We start from the raw sequence: 23,519 nt of genomic DNA, 5'->3' as shown, positions 1-23,519 counted from the left end.
TGACGTCACATGTCCGACACTGGACCGGCGTTCTGTCGATCAAAGGTGCCGGACCAAGAGGTGGAGCTATGTGACATGAGCCCCGGGAACACTGGAAGTTCTAATGAAAGCTATTACAGCGGGCAATTCCGCTCTCTGCTGATACAGACAGCTCGCCTCTTCCTCTCCTCTCTCTTCCCCTGGCTGGGAGACCATGCCGGCGATGCTCTTATCCTCACCGGGCCCAGTGTTGCCAACCCCCCCAAGTGAAATTTACTGGCAAGTTCCCGCGCCGAACGTTCTGCGCATGCTCCGTGTTAAAATTTCCCGACGTGCTTTGCGCGAAATTACGGCGCCCCAATGTTTTTTTTGAACGGCGACGTGCGTTGCGGCGTTTCGTATTCCCGGACGTCTTACGCAAAAAAAAAAACGAAATTCGACGCGGGAACGACGGCCATACTTTAACATGGCTGATCTAAAGATAAGCCATGTTAAAGCAGGTGTAACTTTGCGACGGGAAAAAAACGACTAGCGTCGACGTACGAGATTGCGACGAACGCGCGGATCTTCGTGGATCGCCGTAACTAGTCATTTGCATATTCTACGCCGACCGCTATGGAATCGCCACCTAGCGGCCGGCCTAGAATTGCATCCTAAGATCCGACGGTGTAAGTCAATTACACCTGTCGGATCTTTTGGCTATCTATGCATAACCTGATTCTATGAATCAGCCGCATAGTTAGGACGGGCGGATCACAGAGATACGACGGCGTATCTCTTCTGTGAATCTGGCCCATAGTATTTAGTCACTAAATTAAGACACTAAACTACAACGGCAAGCATGGCTGGTGCAAAACTATTTTGCACCCAAGGCGAGACCAGCTACTTGCGCGCCCCCCCCCTTTAAAAAAATTAATTATCAACATTAATTCAATAATTTTAGCACCAGAACTCCTGGTGGAAGGATGGAAACAGGTGGACAGGAGTGCAGCAAGTTGGAGGGAGGATGGAGCCAGGTGGACAAGAGAGGGGGGGTCAGCTAGGTAAGGGGATGGAGCCAGGTGGACAGGAGAGGGATGTGTAGCCAGATGGAGGGATGGAGCCAGGTGGATAGGAGGGGGGTGTAGCCAGGTGGAGGGATGGAGACAGGTGGATAGGAGGGGGGTGTAGCCAAGCAAAAGGGATGGAGCCAGGTGGATAGAAGGGGGTGTAGCCAGGTGGATAGGAGGGGGTGTAGCCAGGTGGAGGGATGGAGCCAGGTGGATAGGAGGGGGGTGTAGCCAGGTGGAGGGATGGAGACAGGTGGATAGGAGGGGGGTGTAGCCAAGCAAAAGGGATGGAGCCAGGTGGATAGGAGGGGGTGTAGCCAGGTGGATAGGAGGGGGTGTAGCCAGGTGGAGGGATGGAGACAGGTGGATAGGAGGGGGTGTAGCCAGGTGGATAGGAGGGGGGTGTAGCCAGGTGGAGGGATGGAGACAGGTGGATAGGAGGGGGGTGTAGCCAAGCAAAAGGGATGGAGCCAGGTGGATAGGAGGGGGTGTAGCCAGGTGGATAGGAGGGGGTGTAGCCAGGTGGAGGGATGGAGCCAGGTGGATAGGAGGGGGTGTAGCCAGGTGGAGGGATGGAGCCAGGTGGATAGGAGGGGGGTGTAGCCAGGTGGAGGGATGGAGACAGGTGGATAGGAGGGGGGTGTAGCCAAGCAAAAGGGATGGAGCCAGGTGGATAGGAGGGGGTGTAGCCAGGTGGATAGGAGGGGGTGTAGCCAGGTGGAGGGATGGAGACAGGTGGATAGGAGGGGGTGTAGCCAGGTGGATAGGAGGGGGGTGTAGCCAGGTGGAGGGATGGAGACAGGTGGATAGGAGGGGGGTGTAGCCAAGCAAAAGGGATGGAGCCAGGTGGATAGGAGGGGGTGTAGCCAGGTGGATAGGAGGGGGGGTAGCAAGGTGGAGGGATGGAGCCAGGTGGATAGGAGGGGGTGTAGCCAGGTGGAGGGATGGAGCCAGGTGGATAGGAGGGGGGTGTAGCCAGGTGGAAAGGAGGGGGTGTAGCCAGGTGGAGGGATGGAGCGAGGTGTACAGGAGAGGGATGTGTAGTCAGATGGAGGGAGGGAGCCAGGTGGATAGGAGGGGGTGTAGCCAGGTGGAGAGATGGAGCCAGGTGGATAGGAGGGGGTGTAGCCAGGTGGAGGGATGGGGCCAGGTGGATAGGAGGGGGGTGTAGCCAGGCGAAAGGGATGGAGCAAGGTGGATAGGAGGGGGGTGTAGCCAGGCGAAAGGGATGGAGCCAGGTGGATAGGAGGGGGGTGTAGCCAGGCGAAAGGGATGGAGCCAGGTGGATAGGAGGGGGGTGTAGCCAGGCGAAAGGGATGGAGCCAGGTGGATAAGAGGGGGGTGCAGCCAGGTGGAGGGATGGAGCCAGGTGTATAAGAGGGGGGTGTAGCCAGGTGGATAGGAGGGGGTGGAGCCAGACGAAAGGAATGGAGAGCCAGGTGGATAGGAGGGGCTGCAGCCAGGTGTATAACAGGGGGGGTGTAGCCAGGTGGATAGGAAGGGCTGCAGCCAGGTGTATGAGGGGGGGTGTAGCCAGGTGGATAGGAGGGGCTGCAGCCAGGTGTATAAGAGGGGGGGTGTAGCCAGGTGGATAGGAGGGGCTGCAGCCAGGTGTATAAGAGGGGGGGTGTAGCCAGGTGGATAGGAGGGGCTGCAGCCAGGTGTATAAGAGGGGGGTGTAGCCAGGTGGATAGGAGGGGGTGGAGCCAGGTGGAGGGAGTCACACATCAGTGATAAGGTCTGACTAGAACTTGGAATCCTTCACCCCCAGCGCTTCCCCGACCACCTCTTACCTTGTACACTTCTCTTCAGATCAGCTCCCTCCACATGGCAGCGGGCAGCAGTCGGTGTCACAAGTCCCAGGATTAGCAGATGAGATCTCTTACAGGCTGTGAGTCACAGCTCATGCAGGGAGACCTCCTCCAGCTTGTCCCCCGTCCGATCAGCTGATCTGTTGGTTCCACCCCCGGGCTTCGGCAGACGACCGCGGAGAGGCTGGGAAAGCAGGGCAGGCTGCAGGACCCAGCGTGTGTCCTATGGCTAGTCCATCCGGGTGTCTCTGTGCACAATGTCCCTCATCCTGCTCCTCCAATGGCTGCATGCCTGCACATCACCCAGGGAGGGAGGCGGGGCGGGCAGAGAGCTAACACCCACAGCTGCTGGACATTGACATGGTCACTCTCTGGGGGAGGGGGGTCTGCCTGCTCCTTCTCCCAGCCAGCCAGATGGAGCTGCGGGAGCCGTTTCCCACTACACTACTTTTCGCACCGCACCAGCCACCACCTGCCAGGTCCGGCCCGGGCCCCCCTGATCCTCACTCAGCTGCGGGCCCCATAGCGCCCGCGTGGGTCGCTATGGCGGTAGTTCCGCCACTGGTAGGGGGTCCCCCTACAATCCATACCAGACCCGTATCCAAAGCACGCTACCCGGCCGGTCAGGAATGGGAGTGGGGACAAGCGAGCGTCCCCCCCCTCCTGAGCCGTGCCAGGCCGCATGCCCTCAACATGGGGGGGTTGGGTGCTCTGGGGCAGGGGGGCGCACTGCGGGCCCCCCCACCCCAGAGCACCCTGTCCCCATGTCGATAAGGACAGGACCTCTTCCCGACAACCCTTGCCATTGGTTGTCGGGGTCTGCGGGCGGGGGCTTATCGGAATCTGGGAGTCCCCTTTAATAAGGGGGCCCCCAGATACCGGCCCCCCACCCTAAGTGAATGGATATGGGGTACATCTTACCCCTATCCATTCACCTGGAGGCAAAAATTAAAAGTTAGTAAACACACAACACAAGGCTTTTTAAAATAATTTATTATTCTGCTCCGGATGCCCCCCCCCTGTCTTCGTTATTAGCTCAATTACCAGGGGGGGGTTCTTCTTCCACTCTCCGGGGGTCTTCTCCGCTCTCCGGGGGGGGGGGTTTCTTCTTCCGCTCTCCGGGGGGGGCTTCTCCGGACTCCGGGGGGCTTCTTCCATCTTCTCCCCTCTTCCGCTGTTGACTCGGTGAACCCCGGTTCTTCTGCAGCTCTCCGGTGCCTTCTTCTTCAGCGCTGGCTGCCTGCTATGTTTGTGTGTTAGCTCAATTAGTAACAGGCAGCCGGCGCGGTCTTCTGTGACGTCAGGGTCTTCTGTTCTTCTCTCTTCCGATGTTGACTCGTCGCCTGTTGTCGCTGTAATGATGGAAGCGCGCCTTGCATCCCATTTATATAGGCATCACCGTCCCATCATGCTCCGGTAGGTACCCACGTGGTGGGTGCACGTGGGTAGGCACCCACCAATTGAGCTAACACACAAACATAGCAGGCAGCCAGCGCTGAAGAAGAAGGCACCGGAGAGCTGCAGAAGAACCGGGGTTCGCCGAGTCAACAGCGGAAGAGGGGAGAAGATGGAAGAAGCCCCCCGGAGTCCGGAGAAGCCCCCCCCGGAGAGCGGAAGAAGAAACCCCCCCCCGGAGAGCGGAGAAGACCCCCGGAGAGTGGAAGAAGAAGCCCCCCCTGGTAATTGAGCTAATAACGAAGACAGGGGGGGCATCCGGAGCAGAATAATAAATTATTTTAAAAAGCCTTGTGTTGTGTGTTTACTAACTTTTAATTTTTGCCTCCAGGTGAATGGATAGGGGTACGATGTACCCCATATCCATTCACTTAGGGTGGGGGGCCGGTATCTGGGGGCCCCCTTATTAAAGGGGACTCCCAGATTCCGATAAGCCCCCGCCCGCAGACCCCGACAACCAATGGCAAGGGTTGTCGGGAAGAGGTCCTGTCCTCATCGACATGGGGACAGGGTGCTCTGGGGTGGGGGGGCCCGCAGTGCGCCCCCCTGCCCCAGAGCACCCAACCCCCCCATGTTGAGGGCATGCGGCCTGGCACGGCTCAGGAGGGGGGTGACGCTCGCTCGTCCCCACTCCCATTCCTGACCGGCCGGGTAGCGTGCTTTGGATACGGGTCTGGTATGGATTGTAGGGGGACCCCCTACGTCAATTTTTCGGCGTGGGGGGGTCTCCTTACAACCCATACCAGACCTAAGGGCCTGGTATGCTCCTGGGGGGGGAACCCATGCCGTTTTTTTCTTTGAAAATTGGCATGGAGTTCTCCCTCTCAGGAATGCATGCTGAGCGACGCTGTAATTTTTTTTTATAATTATTTGTTTTCCCGGCGCGTCTTTTTTTTTCACCCGTCGCAACTTTAGTGTCCCGTCGAAATTCTCAAAGCCGCCCGGCGTTAATTACGTTCGCGCGCTGCACGTCGGGAAAATTACGTCACACGCATGCGCAGTACGGCCGGCGCGGGAGCGCGCCTCATTTAAATTTAAAACGCCCCCAGGAGAGGAGGACCGCCTTACGACGGCGGCACTTAAGTTACACGGCCTGAAATTTCTACCTAAGTGCTTTGACGATCGGGCACTTAGGTAGAAATTTTAAGTCAGTGTAACTTAACTGCTGAAATTTAAGTTACGCAGACTTTTTGAGAATTTGGCCCTATTTTCTTTTTCTTTTTTTTTTTGTCTGTCTGGATTTGCTCCTTTATTCCTTTGCAGCTAACCTGGTACTGGAGAGCTGAGTGAAGCTTCCAAGGATCTCGCCGTCGTACCTTGGTGCATATTTACGCTGACCGCTAGGGGCGCTTCCGTAGATTTACGCGTCGAATATGTAAATGACCTAGATACGCCGATTCAGAAACGTACTTGCGCCCGTCGGATTTAGCTACGCCGTTTACGGTCCGGCGTAACTTTACCCCTCATAAAGCAGGGGTAAGTCATTTTAAGGTATGGACGTCGGAAACGTCGGAGCAGCGTCGTATTTTATGTCGTTTGCGTAAGTCGTACGTGAATTGGGCTGGGCGTATGTTACGTTCACGTCGACAAAGCATTGAGCCGACGTATCTTAGGGAGTATTTGCGACGTGACTCTGAGCATGCGCGCATGCGCTGTTCGATCGCCCATGCATTTACATGGGGTCACGCTTCATTACAATACAACACGCCCACTTCCTTGCTACTTTGAATTACGCGGGCTTACGCCGGCCCATTTACGATACGCCAACGTAACTTTGGGAGCAAGTGCTTTCTGAATACAGTACTTGCCTCTCAATGTTACGTCGGCGTAGCGCATTGGAGATGCGTTACGCCCGCTCAAAGATACGACAATGTATCTAAATCGCGGCCCTACTCTTTTATACAATATAAATATATTTAGTTTGTTTTGGAAGGCCCCTGTCAGGGACGTACTACCCGCTTCAGAAGGCATGCGGTACTTACGGACTTTGCGCACGAATATGCTCATGCGCGCGCGTTATAGGCCCAACGGCCTATAAAAGACGCTCCAGGGGTGTTGCTCCTTGCGGTTTGATCTGCTTCTTTTCCCTGTGTTCCTGATTCTGTGCCTGTATCCTGTTCCTGTGTTTGACCCGGCTTCCTGACCTTGCTTCTGTCTCCAGTCCTGACCTCGGCTTGTTTGACCCTGCTCAGTTACCTGTCTGATTGCCTGTTGCCAAGACCCAGCCTGGACTCTGACTACTCTCTGCCTGCCATTTATGCTGTTTGCCCTGATGTGTATGACGCGGCTTGTCTGACCTGCATCCACTAGTCTGCAAACCAGCACCTGCTGACCTGCATCCGCTGCTCCCTGCACCAGCTGTTTCAGCTTCCACTCGGCTCCACTACTCCAGGCTGAGAGAACGGAACAGGCACCCTTACCTCACTGCGCTCTTACCACCACTGTCCCCACTCCAGTGATCTCCGACCCGGGGTTGTACGGGAGGTCTCCCTCTGCACGTCAGGCTGACCCCTAAGGTACGTTACAGCCCCTATTTCTTCATATGATATATTTTATTTGTTTTGGAAGTCCCTTGTTTATTTATACCATGACATACATGTTTCATGGCTTACGCTGGACATTCCTCAATTCTTTATTAATTAAATATTTTATGTTTGTGTTGGAGGTCCCTCATTTCTTTATGAAATAAATATTTTTGGCTTGTATTGGAGGTCCCCTATTTGATTATGGCATAAACATTTCTTGCTTTGGAAGGGAACGAGGGAAGAAACATTTATGTCCTGGAGAAACAAGGGCCTTTCAAACACAAAACGTTCATTATGACAGGAATATTTCTTTCTTGAGTTGGAAGTACCTAATTTCTTTAGGACAGGGGTCTCCAAACGTTTCAAACAAAGGGCCAGTTTACTGTCCTTCAGACTTTAGGGGGGCTGGATACTGGCCATTGGGGGTAGAAAATGCCCTGGGCCGAGCATCAGTGAGAATAAACATGGTCTCAGTGTTGGTGGTCAGTAGGAGGGGGAGTAGTGCCCCACCACTGGTATTACTGCAAGAAATAGTGCCCCATTTTTGGTGTCAGTGGGAGGAATAGTCCCCCATGTCATTGGGAGCAATAGTGCCCCAAGGGCCAGATAAAGGCTAGAAAAAGGGCCGCATCCGACACCCTGGTCGCAGTTTGGAGACCCTCTGCTTTAGGACATAAATATTCCTTGCTTCCATTGGAAGCCCCACATTTCTTTATGGCATAAATATATCACATTGGCACATGGCTGGGGGACATATGCTGGGGTTATTTCAATAAAGGGGCTTCAATTAAGTGACACACCCTCTTTACACTTCAGCGATTGCACAAAAGGAAAATCTTCAGCAAACTACTTTGCAAAACACCAAACAGACTGCAGGTGGACTTGTCTCCCCATTTAGATTTCCTTCATCCCTATAACACATGCTCTCCACTTCTCCTTCTCAGGCCGCGTACACACGGTCGAACACCAGTTTCCGCGGACATGTCCGACCGTGTGTACGGCCTAGCGGACAGGTTTCCAGCGGACAAAAGTTTCTTAGCAAGCTAAGAAACTTGTCTGTTGGAAACATGTCCGTCGGACATGTCCGATGGTTAGTACACCTAATCGGACATGTCCGCTGGTTATGATTCGACGCATGCGTGGAAGCATTGCACTTCCGTGTTTGAGAACGTCGGTGTCTTCTACGTCACCGCGTTTTCTGTCCGCGGGGATTTTGGTCTGGTGGTGTGTACACACATCAGACCAAACGCTCCCAGGAGACATGTCCGATGAAAACGGTCCGCGGACCGTTTTCATCGGACATGTCTCCTCGTGTGTACGGGGCCTCACAGTTGTGTCCTCTCTCCTTAAACTCTGTTTCCTTCTCCTCTCTTCTCTACCCTACAGCCTGTATAGATCACCCTCACTTCTGACCTCTCCTTACTGCACTCATCACCTCTTTCTAATTCTAAACCCACATGCTAATAAGACCTCCAGGATACTGAGGCATGTCCGTTCATATAAATCCCACTCCCATATTGCCTCCCTCACCCTTTTGCTTTTCCTAACTTTTGGAGATATATCACCAAACCCTGGGCCTTCATCATTTAACTGTACCCAACATACCCATCAACCTGCACCCTCTGGCAGCAGCAGCAATCCACACAACTTCACCTCCATTCCATGTCTTCCCAAAACCAGCCTCCACTTTCACCTTTTGGAATGCCCGCTCTGTATGCAACAAACTTACCTCTGTCCATGACCTCTTTATCGCTAGCTCCTTTAATCTACTGCTGGTACCAAAATCTGGCTTCAGGAATCTGACACTGCTACTCCTGCTTTCCTCGTCCATGGTGGTCTTCTCTGGACTCATCGGGGGGGGGGGGGGGGGGGGGGGTGCTAAGTGTAATCCTGGACTCTGAACTATCCTTTCAGTCCCACATCCAATCACTGTCCAAAGCCTGCCACCTCAATCTCTACAACGTCTCCAAAATATGCCCCTCCCTAACCAATGACACCACAAAGCTTCTAGATCATTCTCTTGTTATCTCTCGCCTCCACTACTGCAACTCCCTCCTCATTCAATTACCTTTACATAGGCTTTCACCCCTTCAGTCCATCATGAATGCTGCTGCCAGACTCATTCAACCGTTCAGTGTCTGCTACCCCCTAATCCTTCCATTGGCTTCCACTCACCCAACAAACACAATTTTAATTACTTCTAACAATAACTTACAAAGCCATCCACAACTCTGCCCAGCTACATCACTAACCCACCCTCAAAATATTAACAAAAACCATTCGCTTCATTCCTCTCATGATCTAATGCTCTCTAGCTCCTTTGTTATTTCCTCCAATGCTTGCCTTCAGGACGCCTCCTGAGCCTCTTCCATCCTATGGAACTTCCTACCCAAATCTGCAGGACTATCTCCTACGCTGTCCACTTTTAGACAATCCCTGAAAATCCTTCTCTTCAGAGAAGCCTATCCCACTTCCAACTAACAACTGCATTTTCACTTTCTCCATTACCTCATCACCTACAGCTAATACGTTTTGTATCCTGTGACCATCCCATTTAGATTGTAAGCTCTAATGAGCAGGGCCCTCTGATTCCTGTATTGAATTGTATTGTAAACTGTACTGTCTGCTCTCATGTTGTAAAGTGCCGCACAAACTGTTGACGCTATATAAATCCTAAATAATGAAAATAATAATTACCGTATATACTCGAGTATAAGCCGAGATTTTCAGCCCTTTTTTTGGACTGAAAATGCCCCTCTCGGCTTATACTCGAGTCAGTGTACCTGGAAATATTGAGAGGCTGTGTGCGTCCATTGTTTTAAACTCGCGGTCTCCTCTTGTCCCTTCCATGATAGGCGGAACTCTGTCTGCTGAGAAACGCCTATCACGAACGTTTTCTCATCCTCACCCATCCCAGCAAACACTGTGTTCAGTGTTCCGCCAATCACGGACACCTTTTCATCCTTGGACGTCTGTGATTGGTGGAACAGTGTCTGCTGGGAAACTGAGTCCGAGGATGAGAGAACGTCCGTGATAGGTGGAACTGTGTCAGCTGCCTATCACCCTATTACGGAAGGGACCAGGAGGAGACCGCAAGTTTTAAACATTGAATGGACGCCTGCAGCCTCTCAATTTCAGGTACAATGATGACGGGCACAGTGACAATGGGCACAGTGACGACGGGCACAGTGACAATGGGCACAGTGACAATGGGCACAGTGACAACGGGCACAGTGAGGATTTCACAGTGAGGATGGGCACAGTGACACCAGTACAGTGAGGATTGGCACAGTGAGGATGGGCACAGAGACGATGGGCACACTGAGGATTGGCACAGTGAGGATGGGCACAGTGACAACTGGCACAGTGAGGTTGCAATGGACACCTGATGAAGCAACGTGATGGGGCGTAACTGGTAAGGGCCTGATGCACCAGGAAACACTAGAAGAACTGAACGCTGAATCGTTGTTTTACATTGCTTAACAATCCTTTATGTAAGTTTCTATGTTTTTATTTAATAAAATTCAATGACATACTTCACTATGGGATGTCTCTCTGCTTTACACTTGGGCTAACATCGAGGAGAGATCCTGTGAAACCATCTACACCCACGGTGACAGACAAGAGCTGGAGACCATCGGAGAGGAACCATCCCTGGATTATTTATATCCGCACAAGCTGTTATACACTTGCCATAAGGTAAGCGCTCTGTGAGCACAACTTATAGAAGAGCTACATAAGAAGACTGTGAAGACATATTTGTTTGGATATCTGTTTACACAAGGACACTTTATCATCCACTTTGGGACTTTCTTGTTTACTATTCATCTTTTGCATATATTGCACAGTATTGCTGCACTTTGCACAATATTTTTTGGTATTTTACCACTTTGCACAATATTTTTGGCATTTTACCACTAAGTGAATTTTCACATTGGAATATTTATTTATGTATTATTGATTTACTTAATTTATGCGCTGATCACTTTTTATCACAAACAGATGAAGGTTTTAATAATTCACTGGCTTCTAGAGATAATGACATAAACCCAACAGTAATATACCGGTATACAGAGTTGTAGGAAAATTCCTCACCATATTCCTCCACAGAGATGGTATGAACTGTGTCCTTCATCCGGATGGAGTATTCTCCCAGTGTGGGCTCAGAGGAGAGTGGAAGGGAGAGCTCGGCCATTCCATGACTGAGACTCACATTCAGCCACTGAGCAATACGATTCTTTCCTGGGTCCTTAAAAGAAGACATGGGTTACTTTTAATTTCTTCTATTTAAAACTCCTAGTTCTAAGACCGCGCTGTCCCGACTTGATGGTTAACAGCACTGAATCATGGGAGATGAAGTTTGGGGAATAAACTTTATCATGGCAGTTAATTGACTGTTGGATAACATTTTCACAGACTGAATACGGCAGGATTTCCTCTTTGTTGTGAGAAGATTGATGTGTGCAGATCACTGCTCCTCTGTGCACATCAACCTGCTACAAGCCTGCAACCGTGTGCTGAGGACCAGAGTCACTCCAGGCAGATCCAGAAGGGAGCTGACATCTGAACAGCGGGATGTCTGTTGCTGTATCACTGGGACTGGTGAGAGGAAACGGGTGCCATTACCTGTTGCTGCTAGCAGAGACAGAGCACATAGGGACTGGCCATAAAACTGGCAGCATTACTTACTGCATGCAGACTTTACTGGGACTGTACTCATGTGCACCACCATAAAGAATGGGCCCCAACACTAGCCAGCTGAAGAACTAGGGCTAACGACTGTTCACTCAGATAGCTGCTTCACAATAATTGTGCCTATTGTCCATAGTAAGAGATACCTCTTTAGGGAGTCTTAAATCTCAGCACTGGCATTCACATGTGCCCCCTAAAATGGATACAGCCTACTATTTACAGAGGAGATATCTTGGTTTTGTAATGCCATTACTTATTGCTGATATTGTGGATTTCCAGATTTACTGTAATTTAGCTTTACAAAACTTAATTTTCTATGCTGCTATAGACTAGGGAACATATTGTCAAGGGAACTGTGATTGACCTAGTCCTTTACTAGCTATTTACAGCAAGACATAACAATATATTGGGTTCATTCGCCACTAACCAGCCTGATGTTTGTTTTTTATACTGAACCTTAGCTGTGTGCAGGCTATCTGTATTTGTGCTCCAAGTAGCAGTCCAGAATCCATTTGCTAAACCTGGTGTGTCAGTGGGACTGGGGTTGCTGAGGCAGAACAGAGAACCAAGCGGCTCCTGCAGGGGTAGCGCTACACTGATTTGTGGGATTCCCCGTACAAAGTGCATATTGTTGGGATTTCATATATGCATTATATATGGGGTCAGATATTTATTTTATTTATGTGTTACACATTTTCTTTAACCTTATGCAAAGGCGGCTCTAGGCTTTGTGAGGCCTTAGGCAAAACTTGACATGGGGCCCCACTCACGCCCATGATGGGAAAAATAATTCAAGGACAAGACCCTCTTCCCCACAACCCTGGCTGGTGGTTGTGGGGGTCTGTGGGCAGGGGGCTTATCAGAATCTGGAAGCCCCTTTTAACAAGGCGGCCCCCAGATCCTGCTCTTTAAAAACTAAAGGGCGGGGGTCACCCGGTGATGTCACTTGGTGAACCCGCCCCCTTGTGACATCAATGACTGAGGGCATGCTGGGTCACTGACGTCACAAGGGTTGGTGTCACCGATATTCACTGATTGTTAGGGATGCTGGCCGCCCAGCTTCTGAGTCAGGGCTCTTAATGCTGCCTGAGCACAGCAGCATTAGGTTCCCCTATCCCTCAAAACTGGGGTAATGCATTGGGCAAGTTAGTCGGCCGTGAGGCTCCTGTGAGTGCGAGGCCTTAGGCGACCGCCTAATTTGCCTAATTAAAGAGCTGCCTCTGACCTTATGTGACAGTAGGCTTTATGCCAGTTTGTACCTCTAGGGCATGGGTCTTCAAACTACGGCCCTCCAGTTGTTCAGGAACTACAATTCCCATCATGCCAAGTCTTGTCTGTGAATGTCAATGTATTACAATGCCTCATGGGATGTGTAGTTCTACAACAGCTGGAGGGCCGTAGTTTGAGGATCCCTGCTCTAGGGGGAGTGCTGGGAGTCCTGCTGGGAGGACTTGATGAGCCCAGCTGTATCAGGTGGGCTCATTAGGTCCTCTACAAAAACTCCCAGCATGCTAAGAGATATGCTCCAACCTGGAACCAGACCTGTGTGAATAGTCTGGGGAGTGATCTTTGTGCGGTGAGACAAAGCCTGTGTGGCTACTATTACCAAAACTCTAACCAGCAGGGAGTTAGGGACTGGGGCAGCACTAGGCTGTACCCAGGCGTTAGTTAGGGACACCGATGTGTTTAGTAAGTGACCAGGATTTATTTTTGTATATCTTTTGTTTCACATTTGTTTTGTATATAGTTCAAGTAAAATCTGCACCTTTTTGTTTTCCTCCTACCATCGTCTGCTGTGCCTAATTGTTTTTGTGTGCTGAACCCGTCCAGGGGGTCACACATACCCGCTGACGGGCTAACCCCCTCACACTTATTTTAGTCTAAAGTGGCTGACATATAATTTAAATCTAGTGGCCCTTTTATTATGGTAAAGTTCCAAAGATCAAAATGCACTTGTACTAAAGCACAAGCAAAACACACATACACACACACACACACACACACACACACACACACAACCTCTCACTGACATTTCAATTAAAATAACTTAATTAACTGCCTAAAGCTGATTTAAGACTTGTTGTTGTGGGTCACAGGAGTGTACTATGTTGTAACAGCCATGTTGGTTAGTCCACCTTTTTTTTAAAACAACTTGGTTTATGCAGTTCTAACACAAACATGGAGAAATGTACAGTACAGACCAAAAGTTTGGACACACCTTCTCATTCAAAGAGTTTTCTTTATTTTCATGACTATGAAAATTGTAGATTCACACTGAAGGCATCAAAACTATGAAGTAACACATGTAGAATTCCACATAACAAAAAAGTGTGAAACAACAGAAAATATATTTCATATTCTAGGTTCTTCCACCTTTTGCAGCAGACACATCTCTAGAACTGGTAAGAGGAGACTGTGTGAATCAGGCCTTCATGGTAGAATATCTGCTAGGAAACCACTGCTAAAGAAAGGCAACAAGCAGAAGAGACTTGTTTGGGATAAAGAACACAAGGGATGGACATTAGAGCAGTGGAAATCTGTGCTTTGGTCTGATGAGTCCAAACTTGAGATCTTTGGTTCCAACCCCTGTGTCTTTGTGCGACGCAGAAAAGGTGAACGGATGGACTCTACATGCCTGGTTCCCACCGTGAAGCATGGAGGAGGAGGTGTGGGGGTGCTTTGCTGGTGACACTGTTGGGGATTTAATCAAAATTGAAGGCATACTGAACCAGCATGGCTACCACAGCATCTTGCAGCGGCATGCTATTCCATCCGGTTTGCGTTTAGTTGGACCATCATTTATTTTTCAACAGGACAATGACCCCAAACACACCTCCAGGCTGTGTAAGGGATATTTGACCAAGAAGGAGAGTGATGGGGTGCTGCACCAGGTGACTACCTCTTGAAGCTCATCAAGAGAATGCCAAGAGTGTGCCAAGCAGTAATCAAAGCAAAAGGTGGCTACTTTGAAGAACCTAGAATATGAAATATATTTTCAGTTGTTTCACACTTTTTTGTTATGTATAATTCCACATGTGTTCATTCATAGTTTTCATGCCTTCAGTGTGAATCTACAATTTTCATAGTCATGAAAATAAAGAAAACTCTTTGAATAAGAAGGTGTGTCCAAACTTTTGGTCTGTACTGTAAACTATAACTTTAACTGACTACCAGGGCCGGGAAGAGGGGTGGGCAGAAGGGGTGGCTGCCCTGGGAACTGTGGTATCATGTGGGGTGAGGGGGGGCACCACAAAGAGGTTGGGGGAGGGGATTTGTGTTGAGAGGGGGAACAGGAATTGTTCTAGGAGTGGAAATTTGGGGAGGTGTGATATGATTTTGAGGTTTGTAATCTGGTAGGGGGAGGGGATTTGTGCTAGGATGGGATTTTTTTTGGGGGGGGGGCAGGGGTGGTATTTGTGCTAGGAGGGGAAACTTGGGGGGGGGGAATTGTGATAGGTTGGGTGATTGGGGAGAAGTTGTGCCAAGAGGGGGATTTGGATTTGGGGTGCAGATTTGTGTTCAGAGATAAAATTTGAAAAGCAGAGGAATTGTACTATCGAGGGGGGGGGGGGGGGTATATTTGGTGGGTGGATTTGTGCTGGGGGCATATGGAGAATGAGAGGATTTGAGCTGGGTGGGTTGGGTGGGGCAAAGATTCCTGCTGGGAAGGGGATTTTAGAAGGAAACAGATTTGTACTGGGAGTCAGGGGCGCATAACTTTGAAAAGCAAGACTCCAGTGGGTGTATAAAGATGTCCTCTTGCCGACTTCTAACCCTAGGCTTACTGTGAACAAGTGCGGGTGTACCAAGGTGGCCGCAATGCAAAATCACTCTGGTTGCATATTCTGATGGGTAGTGGCTTTCTGACATCATGCCCTGCCTGCCCTCACTCTGGGACACAGCCACTGGCAATTGACAATCCACATCTTGTGGCAGGCGACATTGGAAAATGCCAATCTGCATCTGGTGGTAGGCAACGGTGGCAAGTGACACGCTCAGGGCTCCCACTGTTTTTGCATTTTGGTGAGTTGAACTATTTAATCTTGTATTACAATGTAATAATAGTAATAATGCGCTTCAATCATCCTGACACCATAACAACCATGGCGCCATGATGATTGAAGAGCCAACACCAGCCATTGCCCCGACAAATTGCCCGCAAAATTTTCTGCTAGTGCCCCTCCCGAGACTAGACTCTGGATCCGCCCCTGCTGGGAAGAGGGGGGTTTTATGCTTAGGGGGTAAGTATGCAGATTAGTGCTCAATTTTTATTTTTTGGGGGGGATTTTTGCTGACGCATAATGCCCATACATCTTTGGGGGGACGGGGACGCACTTTGGCATGTTTGCCATGGGCTCTGGATGACCCTGTCCCGTAATTGCTGACTACATCTTGGAACACAAGCAAACAAAAATTAGGAGATAACATCAACTTAAAAAAATAAAATACTACGTATAAAATATAATAATGCTATTTGTTTTGACTTAAGTATGAGTTAAATATTTTACCTGTAGTTCTACGACTGGAATCTGAAAGAAGAACAAAAGAAAGATATTTAATATTATAAATACAAATTTTAACTTCTATTTGCATTAGCCTTATTTATAGGTAACTGACTTCATTACGGTTGTAATACTATTTAACCACTTAAGACCCGGACCAATATGCAGGTAAAGGACCAGGCCACTTTTTGCGATTCGCCACTGCGTCGCTTTAACTGACAATTGCGCGGTCGTGCGACGTGGCTCCCAAACAAAATTGGAGGCCTTTTTTTCCCACAAATAGAGCTTTCTTTTGGTGGTATTTGATCACCTCTGCGGTTTTTAGTTTTTGTGCTACAAACAAAAATAGAGCGACAATTTTGAAAAAAATGCAATATTTTTTACTTTTTGCTATAATAAATATCCCCCAAAAATATATAAAAAAACTATTTTTTTCCTCAGTTTAGGCCAATACGTATTCTTCTACATATTTTTGGTAAAAAAAAATCGCAATGAGCGTTTATCGTTTGTTTTGCGCAAAATTTATAGCGCTTACAAAATAGGGGATATTTTTAATGCATTTTTATTAATAATTTTTTTTTTTACTACTAATGGCGGCGATCAGCGATTTTTTTTTCATGACTGCGACATTATGGCGGGCACTTCAGACAATTTTGACACATTTTTGGGACCATTGTCAAAATTATCTCCCTCTCTCGGCAATCCATGCCTCAATACAAGAAAGGACTTTGCTCGCTTTGGAAACCGCAGCTTGGCATTGCATTGCATGCTATATTAAAGTGGATGTAAGCCCTCCATACTCCCAGTGAAGTGAACAGCCTCAGATGATACACAGAGATGAACCAAATCTCCCTACACAAGTTTTACATGTATATCTGCTGTTATAAAATGTATATACTGTTTAGAAAGTTCAGATTGTGTTAGGAAATTTTCTCTTCCTGGTTAACACAGAGTGTGATGTCTGGGCATACAGCCAAGATAGCTAAAATTGCTGATTGGAGGAAAGGCACACACCCCCTCTCCTCATAGGTAGAGACTCTCAGAGGTGTTTTGTAATAGGAGCTGCTCTCTGCTAATCTATTTTTTCAACCTCCCCAGACAGAAATTTCAGGCTGCTTTTGTCTAATAAGTCTGAGAATTTGACAGGAGTTATCAGGCTGATAACAGAGGAACATTCAGGAGAGAGCTATGGGACTTGGCTCTTTGAAGAGAGATAACAAAACACTGCAGATATATGTGCCCAGCTCACATTTCATGAATTGGGTTTACATCCACTTTAACCTCTTCCCATCCGCCCGTCTTTTTACAGCCAAAAGGTGGCTCTAAAATGCGGGGGGGCCATCAATATATGGCCTCTGGCCTCCCGCCGCTGGGGGGTGCGCGCCCGCCTTGTCACTCAGGTGCCGATGCACGTGCCTGGTGGCCGCGATGTCCGCCAGGCACCCGCGATCGGCAGTCACAGAGACAGGGACGTGGATCTCTGTGCGTAAACACAGAGATCCACGTCCTGTCAGGGAGAGGAGACCGATGGTGTGTCCCTTGTATAAAGGGACAACCATCGGTCACCTCCCCAGTCAGTCCCCCCACAGTAAGAATCACTCCCAGGGTACACAATTAACCCCTTCCTCGCCCCTAGTGTTAACGCCTTCCCTTCCAGTCACATTTATACAGTAAACAGTGCATATTTATAGCACTGATCACTGTATTAATGTGAATGGTCCCAAAAATGTGTCAAAAGTGTCCGATGTGTCCGCTATAATGTCGCAGTCCTGACAAAAATCACAGATCGCCGCCATTACTAGTAAAAAAAAAAATGTCATACTTCAATCCCCTATTTTGTAGGTGCTATAACGTTTGCGCAAACCAATCACTATACGCTTATTGTGATTTTTTTACCAAAAATATGTGGAAGAATACGTAACGGCCTAAACTGAGAAATTTTTTTTTTTTTTTAATTGGATATTATTATGGCAAAAAGTAAAAAATAGTGTTTTTTTTTTCAAAATTGACGCTCCATTTTTGTTTATAGCGCAAAAAATAAAAACCACGTCGCACGACACCGCTATTATCATTCGAAGCGTGACAGTGCTGAAAGCTAAAATTTTGCCTGGGCAGGAAGGGGGTGATGCGCCCAGTAAGCAAGTGGTTAAGCTAATCATCAAACGCTATCCAAGTTTTGTTGACTGTAGAGACTGTTAAATGTGCATTAGCTGCACCCTAATGCCACGTACACACGATCAGTACATCCGATTAGAACAGACCGATGGACCGTTTTCATCGGTTAACCGATGAAGCTGACTGATGGTCCGTCGCGCCTACACACCATCGGTTAAAAACCTGATCGGGTCAGAACGCGGTGACGTAAAACACAACGACGTGCTGAAAAAAACGAAGTTCAATGCTTCCAAGCATGCGTCGACTTGATTCTGAGCATGTGTGGATTTTTAACCGATGGTCGTGCCTACTAACGATTGTTTTTTTCCCATCGGTTAGGAATCCATCGGTTAAATTTAAAGCAAGTTGGCTTTTTTTTAACCGATGGTTAACCTCTTGACCACTGGGCATTTAAACCCCCTTCCTCACCAGACCAATTTTCAGCTTTCGGTGCTCTCACAATTTGAATGACAATAACTCAGTCATACAACATTGTGCCCATCTGAAATTTTTGTCCTTTTTTTCCCACAAATAGAGCTTTCTTTTGGTGGTATTTGATCACCTCTGCGGTTTTTATTTTTTGCGCTATAAAAGAAAAAACACTGACAATTCTGTAAAAATAAAAAATAAAATTCTCGTTTCTGTCATATTAGCAGGTATTGCGGAGTATTGGGGTATTGCAGAGTATGGGGGGGTATTGCAGAGTATGGGGGGGTATTGCAGAGTATGGGGGGGTATTGCAGAGTATGGGGGGTATTGCAGAGTGTGGGGGGTATTGCAGAGTGTGGGGGGTATTGCAGAGTGTGGGGGGTATTGCAGTGTGGGGGGTATTGCAGAGTATGGGGGGGTATTGCAGAGTATGGGGGGGTATTGCAGAGTATGGGGGGGTATTGCAGAGTATGGGGGGTATTGCAGAGTGTGGGGGGTATTGCAGAGTGTGGGGGGTATAGCAGAGTGTGGGGGGTATTGCAGAGTGTGGGGGGTATTGCAGAGTATGGGTGTTATTCATTGCAGAGTATTGCACAGGGAGGGAGGGATGGATCTGTGACTGCATGTGTCACAGATCCATCCCACAGCAGCTGCTGCTGCTGCCGCTCTCCCCCCTCTCCTCTCACACTGTACCGATCGGTACAGAGAGGAGAGGGAGGAACCGGCGTCATTACATGACGCCGGTTTGTTTACAAGTGATCGCTCCGTCATTTGACGGAGCGATCACGTGGTAAACCGCCGCTATCAGCGGCGATTTACCGCGATCTGTGATGCGCCGGGTCTTCTAGACCCGGTGCTCACAGATGCTTCTGGAAGCGCGCCGCAGGGGGCGCGCGAGTGAAGCATTCTGGGAGGACGTCCCAGGGACGTCGTCCCGGAATAACTCCACCGCTCTGTAGACGTCTTTTGTCTATGGAGCGGTGGGGAAGTGGTTAAATAACCTATGGGACCCACACACGATCGGTTTTGACTGATGAAAACGGTCCATCAGACCGTTGTCCTCTGTTTAACCGATCTTGTGTACGAGGCCTTAGAGCCTCAAGATGTCCTATAGACATGTGCAATTAGTTTCGTTTCAAATATATTTTTTTTGCAAATTTAGACAAATTCGTTAATTCGGATATATCCAAATTTCCGAATTTTTCTGAATATTTGGAAATATGAAAATTCAAAATTTCAGAAATTCGAAAATCCCAAAATAAGAATGAAAATTCAAAAGAACAAAAATCCAAAAATAAGAACAAAAAAAACTTGAAAACCTGAAATAACAACTAACTTAGGCCTCATTTCCACTGGCGTTTTTACAGCCACGTTTCTGAGCATTTTTTACAGCTTAAAAACGCCTGTCCATGTTATTCTATGGCTTCATTCCCACATAGGCGTTTTTGAGCTGCAAGTGGCATAGACGTTTTTGAGCTGTAAAAAAAACGCGGGACCAGGGCGTTCTGAAGCTCCAGAGTAGAGCTGTAAAAACGCCAGACGTTAAAAAACGCTCAAAAACGCGCATTAACGCTCAAAAACGCGACCGCGGCATTTTTAAAGCTGCAGCTCACAAAAAAAAAACATTTTTTTTTTTTTTTTTTTTTTTTTTTCAAAATAAACATGGACAGGCGTTTTTAAGCTGTAAAAAAGCCTAACAACAGTGGCTGTAAAAACGCCAGTGGAAATGAAGCCTAATAATAACTTAACTATTACTAAAATTATAGGTATTGGAATTTCCATTCAAATTTGTCTGTTAGTGAACGTTACAAATACAAATTTTTTTTGAAGTTACAAATTATCCATATTAACAAATGCAATATCTAAATGAATGGAACATAACCAATTAATAATAATAAATAACAATAATAATAATAAAAACATATTATTCTTATGTATTATTATTCAGTTTTGTTCCATTTGTTTAGATGCAGCATTCTTTATTTTGGATAATTCATAACTTCAGATAAATTTGTATTTGTTACGTTCACTAACAGACAAATTTGAATGGAAATTCCAATACCTATAATTTTAGTAATAGTTAAGTTATTATTAGTTAGTTGTTGTTTCAGGTTTTCAAGTTGTTTTTTTTTATCTTATTTTTGGATTTTTGTTCTTTTGAATTTTCATTCTTATACCTATAATTTAATAGTTATTAGTTAGTCATTATTTCCAATTTTTGGATTTTCGTTCTAATTGTTGGATCTTCCTTTCTTATTACGAATTTCAAAAATATGGAAACTCTAAAATTCTGAAACTCTAAAATTCTGAAATTTAAAATTACAGAAATTCTAAAATTCAGACGTTTTAAAATTCGGACATTTTGAATTTTAGAATTTACGAATTAAAAAAACAAACAAACAAAAATGAATGAAACAAAAACAAACAGATTTTTTTTTATATCTAATGTCCTATATAAATACTGACTTTGCAAAAAAATGAAGTATAAGCACGCCTTGCAATATGACATGCCTCCTATTTGGTCTTAAGACACAGAAAAGTATTGGAGAAAGCAATGTCTGGAAACAAACAGAAGTTTGGCAACACTATTACTATTACTATTACTTGTAACAGTAATGCCGCGTAAACACGATTGGGGTATCCGATGGTCTAAAATCCGATGGATTTTTTCATCGGAATTCCGTTCAAGCTGTCTTGCATACACACTGTCAGACTAAATTCAGACCGTCCAAAACGCGGTGACGTAAAACACTACGACGAGCCGAGAAAAAGTTCAATGCTTCCGAGCATGCGTCGACTTGATTCTGAGCACGCATGGATTTTTCTCCGACGGAATTCCACACGGACGATCGGAATTTCCCATCAGATTTTTTTCCATCGGAAGAATTTAAAACATGTTCTATTTCAGATGGGGCCCAGACACGATCGGAAATTTCCGATGAAACAAGTCCATATGACCTTTTTCATCGGAAAATCCGATCGTGTGTACCCGGCATTAGTGTTAAGGTTACAGGAAGCGTTGCCTTAGGATATCACTTATTGTTGAGAGTTTGATGAAATCTTTCCCAGCATAATGTGTCTCAGTCCTGCAGGAAATTGGGTCTATGTTTATGAAAATAGCGACTCAGGGGTAGATCCACGTACAACGGCACATTATTGCGCCGGGCGTAGCGTATCTAAGATACACTACGCCGCAGTAACTTATCTTTTTATTTAAGAATCCTCAACGAATTTGCCCCGTAAGTTACGGCGGAGTAGTGTATCTTTGGCGGCGTAAGGGTGCGGAATTCAAAACGATGTGATGGGGGCGTGTTTTATGTAAATATGTCGTGACCTGACGTAAACAATGTTTTTTTTTAACTGCGCATGCGCCGTCCGTGGGGGTATCCCAGTGCGCATGCTCGAAATAAAACCGGAACAAGCCAATGCTTACGACGGTGACGTCATTCTACGCAAATTCCTATTCGCGAACGACTTACGCAAACGACGTAAAAAATTCAAAATGAGAGGCGAGAATGATGGCCATACTTAACATTTAGTACGCCACCATATAGCAGGGGTAACTATATGCCGGAAAAAGCCGAACGCAAACGACGTAAAAAAATGAGCCGGCCGGACGTACGTTTGTGGATCGCCGTATCTAGCTAATTTGCATACTCAACGCGGATTTTGACGTAAACGCCACCTAGCGGCCTCCGAAAAATTGCAGCTTAGATCCGACGGCGTACTAAGACGTACGCCTGTCGGATCTAGCCGAGATGCTGTCGTATCTTGTTTTGTGGATACAAAACAAAGATACGACGCGGGAAATTTAAAATTACACGCAATTTTTTTGTGGATCTGCCCCTCAAAGTCCAGAGGCACTGAGCAGGTGATGGCGGCTTCCGCTGTCAGTTACCCGGTGCTGCTGCTTTTATTTTTGCTGTTTGCTTCTACATACACAATCACTTTAAACCGTCAGCTAGTACTTTTTATTGGAAGAATTGAAAAACAAACCTTACTCACTTACCACAATGTCTTTAGGTTGAAGGTCTTCATTTATAGATAGAATTCTGAACTTTACTGCAAAAGACAAATGTAATATGTTGTTTTTATGCTTCCATTATAATCTTAGAGGTTTTTTATTATTGTACTAAAAAGTTGTATTTTCTATATTAGATCTTTAAAAAAAAACAATTCTATGTATAATTTGTAATTATACATGTGCAGCCATTTTTGCATATTATGGCCCGTATTCACATACATCGGCACATATTTATGCCGCCGTAGCGTATCTTCTTTACGCTACGCCGACGCAGCGCAGAGAGGCAAGCACCGAATTCACAAAGCACTTGCCACCAAATCTGCGCTGGGTTTCTTAGGCATAAGTCGTCTTAAGTGGAAGTGGGCGTGAGCCATGCAAATGAGGCGTGACCCCATGCAAATGATGGGCCGAGCGCCATAAAGATACGAATAACGAACGGCGCATGCGCCGTCCCATGGACGCATCCAGTGCGCATGCTCAGAATCACGTCGGAACCACTCCCTAAGATACGACGGATCACTGCCTGCTACATGAATGTAACCTACGCCTAGTCATATTCACGTACAACGTAAACGACAAAAGATACGACGGCTTGTGTTCCCTGGTCCATACCTTTGCATGGGTTGCGCCTCCTATCTGGGGAATATTAATCTATGAGCACAGTGTGGTTGCCTAGCCCCAAGGACGAGCGCCCTTACAAGGAAGCAGTCAGTAGATGCTTAGTGGGAATACATGTCAAAGTAACGTTTGTAAAAACAACATGATGGCGCAGTGTCCCCGCTCATAGAATTATGAGAGTTTCCTCATCTGGTGACACAGCAACAGCTGTGATATTTATATTTATATTTATATTTTTTATCATATAATGTTGCAGATGATTGCCTCTCATTGATATGATA

At 47.2% G+C, this 23,519-nt stretch overlaps 1 protein-coding gene across 1 annotated transcript in view; it reads right to left on the bottom strand.

Annotated features, from left to right (window-relative positions):
- LOC120946693 (alpha-2-macroglobulin-like) overlaps window positions 1–23,519 on the bottom strand; it is a 154,345-nt gene that overhangs the window by 113,399 nt on the left and 17,427 nt on the right. The window contains exons 4-6 of the mRNA XM_040361321.1: window positions 22,606–22,658; window positions 16,020–16,040; window positions 10,915–11,068 (exon numbers count right to left, since the gene is read on the bottom strand). Of these exons, the coding sequence (XP_040217255.1) occupies window positions 10,915–11,068; window positions 16,020–16,040; window positions 22,606–22,658 (228 nt within the window). The remainder of the gene's footprint in view (window positions 1–10,914; window positions 11,069–16,019; window positions 16,041–22,605; window positions 22,659–23,519) is intronic.

Source organism: Rana temporaria, chromosome 8, assembly GCF_905171775.1.
Source record: "Rana temporaria chromosome 8, aRanTem1.1, whole genome shotgun sequence".
NCBI lineage: Eukaryota > Metazoa > Chordata > Amphibia > Anura > Ranidae > Rana > Rana temporaria.
This window is presented reverse-complemented; position numbering and strand designations above follow the sequence as displayed.